An 11985-nucleotide genomic window follows, 5' to 3' on the forward strand; every position below is an offset into this window, starting at 1 on the left:
CCCAGGCCAAACCCTAATCCGGACGACGCTGGGCCAAGTGTGCGCCGCCCTATGGGACTCCCAATCACGTCTGGTTGTGATATAGCCTGGAATCTAACCAGGGACTGTAGTGACACCTCTAGCACTGAGATGCAGTGCCTTAGACCGCAGCGCCACTCGGGACCTTTGCATTAAACCTTTTGCACTTTTTTTACTCATCACATACGCTGCTGCAACTGTCACTTTATTCCCAGTTATATACTGAACAAAAATATGAAAGCAACATGTAAAGTGTTGGTCCCATGTTTTATGAGCTAAAATAAAATGTCCTTTTTGAGAATTTGGCAGTAAGTCCAACTGTCCAGGACCCTCACACCTGGTTTCTTCACCTGCATGGGGGTGCTGGGGAGTACTTCTGTCTGTAATATAGCCCTTTTGTGTGGAAAAACTCATTCTGATTGGCTGGGCCTGGCTCACAAGTGAGTGGGCCTATGCCCTCCCATACCCACCCATGGCTGCGCCCCTGCCCAGTTTTGTGAAATCCATAGATTGGTCCCTCACCAACTCATACACCCCGACTGGTCGTATATAAACTGCTGCACCCACATGATCCTCATTCAATAATAGGGGAGTTTTATTTCTGTCAAATAAAAACAAAAGAGTACACACAGAAACCACCACAATGCATAAATTGATAATATATAAAATGGTATACTGTATATACATATATCAATGTATAAACATATATATATATATGCTCAGACATGTCATGAGAGGTAATATTTGTCACATGCACCGGAGGAGATGGCTGCTGTTTTACGATCCCCTAACCAATTATGCTATTGTGTGTGTTTTTTGGCATTTTTTAAACTTATTTTGTACATAATGTGAGTTGGATGGATGGTGTGTGTGTGTGTGTAGTGTAGTGTACACCTGCTGTGTAAATAGGCCACTGCTGTCATCATGCAAAATGTAACAAAACCACACACACTGCATGACGGCATGCATAGATTAAACACTTTCCCTCAGAATGAACACAGTTTTAGGCCTACATTATGTCACATTTTAAAAGCTTTTTGGTAAGTCTAAAATTATTGATACAATTTTAATTCACATAGATTAACTGCATTCTAAATATCACAAACAAGCAGACAAATTCTAGTAAATATTAAAAACGTATTCAATAACATGGCACCAATGAAAGAAAAATGAGCTAATATGTCAGATATGAAAAAAAAAGCACATTCTGTACAATTAATGGCTCGAGCAGTTAATTTAGTTAACTAAATTAAACACATCTATAGATTTGGTACTTTACAACATCCTGGGTCTGTATGTTATCTATTATTTACAATATAATAAAATACAGATATGTAACGATCTAGCTACCTCTCACCCTCCCTTCTTGTCTACCCTGGGCTGTATCTGGCCTGTGTGTTGTTCCGGGATAAGGCTTAGTTTGATGTGGCTTATGTTTAGGTTTAAGTTAGCTTGGGTTTGCTTAGCTTAGCTCTTAGACTGTGTCTGTTATCAGTCCAGTATGTTGTCGTCAGGCATTCCGGTCACACGGAGGGATATATTCCAGACCCAGATGAGCAAAGATCTCCTCCTCTGAACTAGCCCTTAGATACTGCATCTGATCAGAGAGCAAGAGAGAGCAATGAGGAGGAGAGAGACAAAGAAAGGGAGAGAGAGAGAGAGAACGAGCAAGAGAGAGAATAAGAGGGAGATGGAAAAGACATAGGTAGGAAACATAAGACCACAGTTTAACCCTCAGATCGCTACAGCTGATTGTCAGCATCACGTCTTTGTGCAGGTGCCAGTCCTTTGAAGTGAGCACACAAAGACATGATGCTGTGTGTACCCAAATAAAGTATTTAAAATGTGTGCATGTGTATGACTTTTGAGAGAGTGTGTCTGTATCCATTAGTGTCCAAGTATCTGTGACCTTTGAAATGTTTGAATCCTTCTTGACTGTGCTGTGTGGATTCAAATAAAGTATTGTGAGACTGAAATTACAAGACTGTTATAATACTGTTATTGCATCAAATGGTTGTGTTACGCAACAGAATGGGGGTTGTTAGAACTATATTGTGTCTGTGTGAACAGTGGGCCTCGGGCTTAATGCGGACAGTAGATTTATGATGCCTTTGGTGATAAAATCTAAAAGGCTGCATTCCATCGCATGAGTTGGTGTTTGTGTGCTGGGAGGTACCAGGGTGGAGATGGCTCGAGTATGGATAATTATGAGACAAACCTTGTCTATGGGGGCCATACCCTGGTTTCTACACAATGAGAAGTCTTTACAGCAGATACTGTCTGCTGTGAATTATTAGTATATTTTATACGAATCCTAACCCTGTGACCCATTCCACACATCTGTTGTTTGTCATGTAGACTAAGAGGATGTATCTTTGCTATAAAAAGGTAGCAAAAAAGGTATCCTTTGTCTCGGGGCTCTCAACAAATCATCTAAGAGTGGTTCGTCGACCAGCCATCGTTATCGCAGAGCACTCAATCGAGTTACTTCACATGTGTGTTGTATTGACCTGCTCCCTTATTAATAAGGGAATAAAGATTTAGTTTAAGTATAACTCTGACTTGTGATAAGTTTGTCTCTCATTTGATAATACAGAAATTAACCACTACAGTATTTAAAATGTGTGTGTGTTTGAGAGAGTGTATGTACCCGTTTTCTGTCGTACAGAGCATGGCTGCTCAGAGTCATGGCCTTCTCATGTACTGCCCAGCGACGCAGCTCTCTCTCAAACAACTGCAGAGAGAGAGAGAAAGAGAAGGCTGGTTGAAAATGCGCTCCACTCGCACGTCATCAGGCAAAAGACATTTACAGGGGTGGAATCCCAAAATAAACGTGTAAAGTGATCAAACAAAATGTAGCTAGCTGTGCAAAACATTTTACAGTAATTAGCATATTGTTTGTAAATGTTTGCATGCTTTTCTCCTTGGAGAAAACAACTGCTTCAAAGGGGGTGTAGCAGATCAAAACTCTTCCTGGAAGGACTCCGATAGGATACACATGACTATCCTCGATGAAAGGTGGCTATCGAGGAGGGGAGGACACACTTCCTACTAACAAATGTACACTCTCCTTGACTACTTATTGGTTTCCAGAGGAGAGAAGACAGAGGACAGACTTTTCCCCAAATGAGATAAGGCCTAAGATTCACATGGAAGGCTGGTGGGGGGGGGTGAGGTGCATCTTGAAGCCTTATAACAGGATCACAAGTTAGAGGTCGGGGGTTAGGTTTAGGCCGTACCTTCGATCCAGTCCAGCCCAGTAATGCGAAGGCAAACTGGCTGTATGGAGAGACCACCAGGTCTACCCTCACTGCCCTCCAGGACCGGGGACCTGAGCACTGAGAATGACCCAGCACCCTGCTCACCTTCTGGGCATGGTCACCCACCACCACAAGGGTCTGGGGAAGTGGGTGAGAGTCCGTTTTTGAGTGTGGGTGAGTGTCTGAGTGGGTGTGTGGATCTGTATTGGTCAGTGTCGGTGAGTATGTCTGTGGACCATCCCCCGTCTGGATCTCCCTCCCTTCATTGTCTGTGCTCAGTCTAAAGATAGAGAAGCATCTTTCAAAGCGGTCCATGTTAGAGGCTGGCCTCGCAGGACCCTCTTTGCTCTCCAGATAAGAGTTCCCGGTGGTCTTCTGGTACAACAGGAAGCCCTGGGTACAAAATAGAGTGTTACACCCCTGGAGGTACAGAAACATCCTTACTCAGGTTGGCTTGTTGAACTGACCAGGCCTGATGGTGTTTTGTATAGTAAACAGCTAACCACACGTTCCATATTTAGCTGATAGAAGGAAATGGGGAAATGCTTTCTGGGAATTGTAATAGATGGTGTAAAGTTGTTCGGATGGAAAATAGAAACAACTGGTGTGTGTTACCTGTGCTTCAAGCCAGGACACCACCTTAGGCATGAGCCCCTCCTCTCTGCCCTCGTCGGGGTGGGTTATCAAGAAGTCCACATCATGACCAGTCTGCTTACCTCTATAGTAGGGATGTGAGAAATGAACAAGTTTGCTTCACGTTTAAAAACAGCAAGAAAAAATACATGTTACAATTCCAAGTCAATTCACAATGCAGAATAATGAGATTGTAACGTTCTTTGTTTCACGGAAATATGGCTCACTCGGGATACATCAGAGTGGGTACAGCCACCTGGCTTCTTCACGCATCGCGCCGACAGAAACAAACATCTCTCTGGTAACAAGGGCGGGGGTGTATGCCTTATGATTAACGAGACGTGGTGTGATCATAACAACATACAGGAACTCAAGTCCTTTTGTTCACCTGACCTGGAATTCCTTACAATCAAATGCCGACCGCATTATCTACCAAGAGAATTCTCTTCGATCATAATCAGTCGTGTATACCCCCCCAAGCAGACATCTCGACGGCCCTGAAAGAACTTCATTTGACTCTATGTAAACTGGAAACCACATATCCTGAGGCTGCATTTATTGTAGCTGGGGATTTTAACAAGGCTAATCTGAAAACAAGACTCCCTAAATTTTATCAGCATATCAAATGCGCGACCCGGGTTGGCAAAACCCTGGATCATTGTTACTCTAACTTCCGCGACGCATATAAAGCACTCCTTTTGGTAAATCTGACCACGACTCCATTTTGTTGCTCCCAGCCTATAGACAGAAACTATAACAGGAAGCGCCCGTGCTTAGGTCTGTTCAACGCTGGTCCGACCAATCGGATTCCACGCTTCAAGATTGCTTCGATCACGTGGATTGGGATATGTTCCGCATAGCGTCGGACAATAACATTGATGAATACGCGGATTCGGTGAGCGAGTTTATTAGCAAGTGCATCAGTGACGTTGTACCCACAGCAACTATTAAAACCTTCCCCAACCAGAAACCGAGGATTGATGGCAGCATTTGCACAAAACTGAAAGCGCGAACCACTGCTTTTAAATCAGGGCAAGGTGACCGGAAACATGACCGAATACAAACAGTGTAGCGATTCCCTCGGCAAGACAATCAAACAAGCTAAGCGTAAGTATAGAGACAAAGTGGAGACGCAATTCAACGGCTCAGACACGAGAGGTATGTGGCAGGGTCTATAGTCAATCACGGACTACAAAAGGAAAACCAGCCCTGTCACGGACCACGATGTCTTGCTCCCAGACAAACTAAACTTACTTGCTCGCTGACACGGCCCGCTACCAAAACCTGCGGGCTCTCCTTCACTGCAGCCAATGTGAGTAAAACATTTAAACGTGTTAACCCTCACAAGGCTGCCGGCCCAGACGGCATCCCCAGCCGCGTCCTCAGAGCATGTGCAGACCAGCTGGCTGGTGTGTTTACAGACATATTCAATCAATCCTTATCCTAGTCTGCTGTTCCCACATGCTTCAAGAGGGCCACCATTGTTCCTGTCCTCAAGAAAGCTACGGTAACTGAGCTAAATGACTATCGCCCCGTAGCACTCACTTCCGTCATCATGAAGTGCTTTGAGAGACTAGTCAAGGATCATATCACCTCCACCCTACCGGACACCCTAGACCCACTCCAATTTGCTTACCGCCCCAATAGGTCCACAGGCGACGCAATCACACTGCACACTGCCCTAACCCATCTGGACAAGAGGAATATCTATGTAAGAATGCTGTTCATCAATTACAGCTCAGCATTTAACACCATAGTACCCTCCAAACTCGTCATTAAGCTCGAGACCCTGGGTCGACCCCGCCCCTGTGCAACTGGGTCCTGCACTTCCTGAGGGGCCGCCCCCCAGGTGGTGAGGGTAGGTAACAACATCTCCACCCCGCTGATCCTCAACACTGGGGCCCCACAAGGGTGCGTTCTCAGCCCTCTCCTGTACACCCTGTTCACCCACGACTGCGTGGCCATGCATGCCTCCAACTCAATCATCAAGTTTGCAGACGACACTACAGTGGTAGACTTGATTACCAACAACGACGAGACGGCCTACAGGGAGGAGGTGAGGGCCCTCTAAGTGTGGCGTCAGGAAAATAACCTCACACTCAATGTCAACAAAACAAAGGAGATGATCGTGGACTTCAGGAAACAGCAGAGGGAGCAGCCCCCTATCCACATCGACGGGACAGTAGTAGAGTAGGTGGAAAGTTAAGTTCCTCGGCGTACACATCACGGACAAACTGAAATGGTCCACCCACCCAGTCAGCGTGGTGAAGAAGGCGCAGCAGCGCCTCCTCAACTTCAAGAGGCTGAAGAAATTCAGCTTGTCACCAAAAACACTCAAACTTTTAGACGCACAATCGAGAGCATCCTGTCGGGCTGTATCACTGCCTGGTACGGCAACTGCTCCGCCCATAACCGGAAGGCTGCACAACGCATCACCGGGGGCAAACTACCTGCCCTCCAGGACACCTACACCACCCGATGTCACAGGAAGGCCAAAAAGATCATCAAGGACAACAACCACCCGAGCCACTGTCTGTTCACCCCGCTATCATCCAGAACGCGAGGTCAGGACAGGTGCATCAAAGCGGGGACCGAGAGACTGAAAAACAGCTTCTATCTCAAGGCCATCAGACTGTTAAACAGCCATCACTAACATTGAGTGGCTGCTGCCAACATACTGACTCATCTCTAGCCACTTTAATAATGAAAAATTGATGTAATAAATGTATCACTAGCCACTTTAAACATTGCCACTTTATATAATGTTTACATACCTTACATTACTCATCTCATATGTATATACTGTACTCTATACCATCTACTGCATCTTGCCTATGCTGTTTGGCCATCGCTCATTCATATATTTTTAAGTACATATTCTTATTCATTCCTTTACACTTGTGTGTAAAAGATAGTTGTTGTGAAATTGTTAGGTTAGATTACTTGTTAGACATTACTGCATGGTCGGAACTAGAAGCACAAGCATGTCGCTACACTCACATTAACATCTGCTAACCATGTGTATGTGGCCAATACAATTTGATGGTCCTATTACGCACGTACGACCACTAGGGTCAGGCAATGAAGTTTTTCCTACCACAGTCATATAGCCTACCCTTGAAAACGCCTAGGCTACAGCATGTTTGTCTGTAAGGGTACACTACGGCTTTTTAAATGCTGAAACTAACCTTCTCTGGGGATCGTTTCGAAGCGCCACTGAACGGGCATTTTACTAACCTCCATCACTATTCAACCATAACGGTCAATAAAATGACCTCGAGCTGCCTGTGTGCAGACCACTCTCGCCTAAGAAAAGTATGTACATTCATTTTAAAATACTGTGACTTACCAAGACATTTAGCAGAAAACATCTTCCACTAGGCATCGACTACTAAGTTCCAGTATTTTTGGAACGGAGGAGACTGATAAGTTGCAGTACTTCCGAGAACACAAACACTCGCATCTTTCATAGCGAGCTAGCGAGGGACAGAGAGAGGGGAGGGGCACAGTATAGACAGGTCGTCCACCAGGCAAACGGAGTCAGAACCCTGCAGTAGGCCTATCTATCAGTATAGACAGGTCGTCCACCAGGCAGACGGAGTCAGAACCGTGCAGTAGGCCTATCTATCAGTATAGACAGGTCGTCCACCAGGCAGACGGAGTCAGAACCCTGCAGTAGGCCTATCAGTATAGACAGGTCGTCCACCAGGCAGACGGAGTCAGAACCGTGCAGTAGGCCTATCTATCAGTATAGACAGGTCGTCCACCAGGCAGACGGAGTCAGAACCGTGCAGTAGGCCTATCTATCAGTATAGACGGGTCGTCCACCAGGCAGACGGAGTCAGAACCGTGCAGTAGGCCTATCTATCAGTATAGACAGGTCGTCCACCAGGCAGACGGAGTCAGAACCGTGCAGTAGGCCTATCTATCAGTATAGACAGGTCGGCCACCAGGCAGACGGAGTCAGAACCGTGCAGTAGGCCTATCTATCAGTATAGACAGGTCGTCCACCAGGCAGACGGAGTCAGAACCGTGCAGTAGGCCTATCTATCAGTATAGACAGGTCGTCCACCAGGCAGACGGAGTCAGAACCGTGCAGTAGGCCTATCTATCAGTATAGACAGGTCGTCCACCAGGCAGACGGAGTCAGAACCGTGCAGTAGGCCTATCTATCAGTATAGACAGGTGCGTCCACCAGGCAGACAGAGTCAGAACCGTGCAGTAGGCCTATCTATCAGTATAGACAGGTCGTCCACCAGGCAGACGGAGTCAGAACCGTGCAGTAGGCCTATCTATCAGTATAGACAGGTCGTCCACCAGGCAGACGGAGTCAGAACCGTGCAGTAGGCCTATCTATCAGTATAGACAGGTCGTCCACCAGGCAGACGGAGTCAGAACCGTGCAGTAGGCCTATCTATCAGTATAGACAGGTCGTCCACCAGGCAGACGGAGTCAGAACCGTGCAGTAGGCCTATCTATCAGTATAGACAGGTCGTCCACCAGGCAGACGGAGTCAGAACCGTGCAGTAGGCCTCTCTATCAGTATAGACAGGTCGTCCACCAGGCAGACGGAGTCAGAACCGTGCAGTAGGCCTATCTATCAGTATAGACAGGTCGTCCACCAGGCAGACGGAGTCAGAACCGTGCAGTAGGCCTCTCTATCAGTATAGACAGGTCGTCCACCAGACAGACGGAGTCAGAACCGTGCAGTAGTCCTATCTATCCGCAATCAAAAGCTGTATCTCGCAATGGAATGCTGTATTTCGCAAGTTCTTAGCTTGCAATGTCTTGCAACTTCAGTAAAGCAGGGCCTATCATCAATGAATATGCTAGGATATTCTACACGCAACAGACTGATGACACACTGGCATCATTAGTGAAGAGAAAGAGCAGGAGAGCCAGCTGCACTGTGAATTTAATTGTGTGGGGGGAAAGGATCCGAATTTCGTTTAAACGTTCACAACCCTACTCTAGAGAGAGAAATAAGAGGAACGAGATCAACGGAGGACAGAAATAGAGAGGAAAGAAAGAAAAGGAGAGAGAGATACAGACCAGTTATATGTCACCGAATGCGTAGAGCAGTGAAAACTGCTCAGCGTACCTCCTGAATCCTCCAATCAGAGTTATCTCTGCACCCGGGAGCACAGCATGGACCGCCCTCTCCACAATCTGACCAATTGCAACAGCCTCTGGTTTCGTGACAGGCAGGTTCAGTTCGTCATAATACTTCAGACCTGAGAGGGAGAGAGGAAGAGAAGAGGATTGAGTGACCTTTGCACTGACTGTAGAAAACTATTGTGCAGAGGGCACTTTGGGCTTACTACCATTACTACCACTGCTCAGAGAGGCTCCACACACACCTATTCGTTGCGCTCTGTTGAGTGTGTGTCCTGATCTTTGCAGGTTGGAGGGGTTGTGTATTCCCTCCCTGAACCAACGGTCCGCTGTCTTTGCCCCTACCCCGAAAATACCTGTTAGGGCCTGAAACACACACACACTTCTCTCCAATAAGTGGAAGCAAAGGACAGAGATTCAGGGACCATAACCAGAGATGGAGGTCTCAGCGCACCCCAACTCACCTTCATGGCCTTAAACTGTTCTGAATGCATGGTGGTCTCCACCTCATGAGATACACCATCCTCCAGAACCTCCTAAAGATAAACAGGGAGAAGGAGGGACTGAGAGGCAAATTGAGAGGTTCTGATAAGAGACCAGAGAGAGAGAGAGAAATACACACAGACAGAAAGAGAGAGAGGTGAAAACATAGAGAAGTGAAAAAAATAGACAGATGTCTGTATCCAGACCTTGATGACTCTGAGTGAGTGCTCCCCCAGACAAGGCAGTCCTCGTAGTTGCTCTGCCCCTCTGACCTCCTGGGGGAGGGATTTCAACAAGGCTGCCGCCCTACGGAACGCCACTCCCCGTCCCTCGTTTTCACTGAGCTCCGCATTCTCAGCCAGTATGGACAACGCATCCTACAGGGGGGAGCAAGAGAGAGAGAAAGAAAAGGAGGAGAGAGAGAGAGAGAGAAAGATATATATAGACAGCTCGTTCAGAAAATACAATATGCTTTTGACAACATAAGTTAGTGTTTGAGATGGAACAAAGTAGCCATAGACATCATTCAGAACATCAACACCTCGTAAGTAAGGAGGGGATTGTGAGAAGGACTCACGGTCAGTATTGTGTTGTGGTGCAGTAGAGGGGTGTGTCTCTGACAGGCATAGCTGGGTACTGAGACCACTGCCAGCTCCAAACCAGGCTTCTCTCTCTCCTGTGGAACAAGGTTGTGTACATTAGGCACACCCCACAACATTTATTTTATTGTCACATAGACTGGATAGGTGCAATGAAATGCGTTATGTTACAGGGGCTGTCAGAAAACAGACAAGCAGGGAAGGACTACCTGGACTTTTTGTTGCAAAAGGTTTTCAGTTGCGTGCCCCCATGAAAATAACCCATATCATTCTCCACTATGCGAGGAAGATGATATTAGTCAAAGTACGGGTAGTGGTAGTAGGTACAGGTAGGTGGCCAGGCTATATCCTACCTGTAGTCTGTGTCTGTCCAGTATAACCACGGGGATGCCAGCATGCATGCTCTCTGTGTACCACACGATGTCCAGGAGATGGACAGAACCAGGTCGGGCTGTCCTGCCTTCTCCTCCTTCTCTCCCCTGTCCTCCAGTCTGGAGGTCCAGCCAAGTCCGGACTTCCTCCCCAGAATTATTCTCGGACACAATATGAGTGATGGAACGGCTAGGGAAAAACAGAGGTTACCAAGACTTGATTTACATTGGCAAATATCCCTAAAGTGTCCCTAAGCACCCTTGTTCCCTTTCATTCAAGACCACTGATTTATAGGAACTTAAGTCTCGAATGATACATACTCAATCTTTCTAGCCTAGCTATCGGTCTTAGATCAGCAGGGATAGTACTGGAGACAAGGTGAAGTTATTAGCATACATTATTTTCACCCCAGAAGATTGTTGTTCACACTACCTTAAGGAGTATTCTATGTTGAAACCTTTCCCCCGTCCGAGCCGAGTGAGGAAGGCTCTCCGACTGGCTCCCATCTTTCTCTCCAGGAGAAAGATGACAACCCCGGGAAACTTTCTGGTCCTGTCACCGCTGCTGTCACTTGTAACGGAGCAGTTCACTTTCCTGCGCTTTAGAGGGACCATATTTGTTGGCAGACTCGCTCATCTGTCTAGAAAACGACAACAGATACATACACAACGGTTCATAATTCTCACGAGTGTGCTTCTTCTTCCTTTAGGTTTTATGGCAGACTACGCCTATTGATGTATTGCCGCCACCTACAGTACGGATAGTGACTAGTATCTTGGGCTCCCGACTGGCGCAGCTGTCTAGGCACTGCATCTCAGTGCAAGAGGTGTCACTACAGTCCCTGGTTCAAATCCAGGCTGTATCACATCCGGTCGTGATTGGGAGTCCCATAGGGCGGCGCACAATTGGCCCAGCGTCGTCCGGGTTTGGCCGGGGTAGGCCGTCATTGTAAATAAGAACTGACTTGCCTAGTTAAATAAAGGTTAAATAAGAAAAAGTGTGCTGCTGTCTTGCTACCACGATGACTTACATGTCTCATCAAGTCTATTTTGGACAACCACCTTCTGAAGCAAGTGCAACACAAAAAATAGTTCCGACGGGGAAACAGGAAGTGCTCTTCCCACCACGCGCCCATGTGGTCAACATAAGAGTTCGCGGGGTTTTATCCCTGTACGTCCAATTAATCACTTCTCTATTAGGATAAACACATGTAATGACCCGCATGGCAAATGTCTAGATAGAAACCAATACACATTTATTTTGATTTCAAATTGAGCAAAACTAGTATACAGAAATGTAGACCAAACTGTTGTAACAAGTTTCAGCTGTTTCAAGACGAATCATCAACATAATATATTAAACAGCATTACACTGATGTCTGCAATTTGTGACTCGTTCTAAGAACACTGTTTTTTTTTTTTTTTAAGAAAGCTGGCACATTTATTGGTATTTATCTAAAACACCACAAGCGGTTTAAAGTCCTCCCTCTTCAATCGAGTGAAAAA

The 11985-nt window shown here is 46.3% G+C and overlaps 1 protein-coding gene across 2 annotated transcripts; it reads right to left on the reverse strand.

Moving 5' to 3' along the window:
* Positions 1-591: 591 nt before the first annotated feature.
* On the reverse strand, positions 592-11883 carry polm (polymerase (DNA directed), mu). 2 transcript variants are annotated; one of them, XR_001320473.2, is made up of 11 exons: positions 11234-11883; positions 10913-11120; positions 10462-10669; positions 10087-10185; positions 9716-9886; positions 9491-9562; positions 9272-9392; positions 9013-9145; positions 3894-3996; positions 2669-3671; positions 592-1615 (listed from the first exon to the last, which is right to left on the reverse strand). XR_001320473.2 is itself a non-coding variant. In XM_014140468.2 (11 exons), the coding sequence occupies exons 1-11, from the start codon at positions 11092-11094 to the stop codon at positions 1529-1531; spliced, it is 1674 nt and encodes a 557-aa protein (XP_013995943.2). In that variant the 5' UTR covers positions 11095-11883; the 3' UTR covers positions 592-1528. The 2 variants fall into 2 exon arrangements, 1 of the variants encoding a protein (XP_013995943.2); XM_014140468.2 differs by having other exon boundaries at positions 2669-2752; positions 3258-3671; positions 10913-11883.
* Between the last annotated feature and the right edge of the window lie 102 nt (positions 11884-11985).

The sequence above is a fragment of the Salmo salar genome, chromosome ssa01, assembly GCF_905237065.1.
Source record: "Salmo salar chromosome ssa01, Ssal_v3.1, whole genome shotgun sequence".
Classification (NCBI taxonomy): Eukaryota; Metazoa; Chordata; class Actinopteri; order Salmoniformes; family Salmonidae; genus Salmo; species Salmo salar.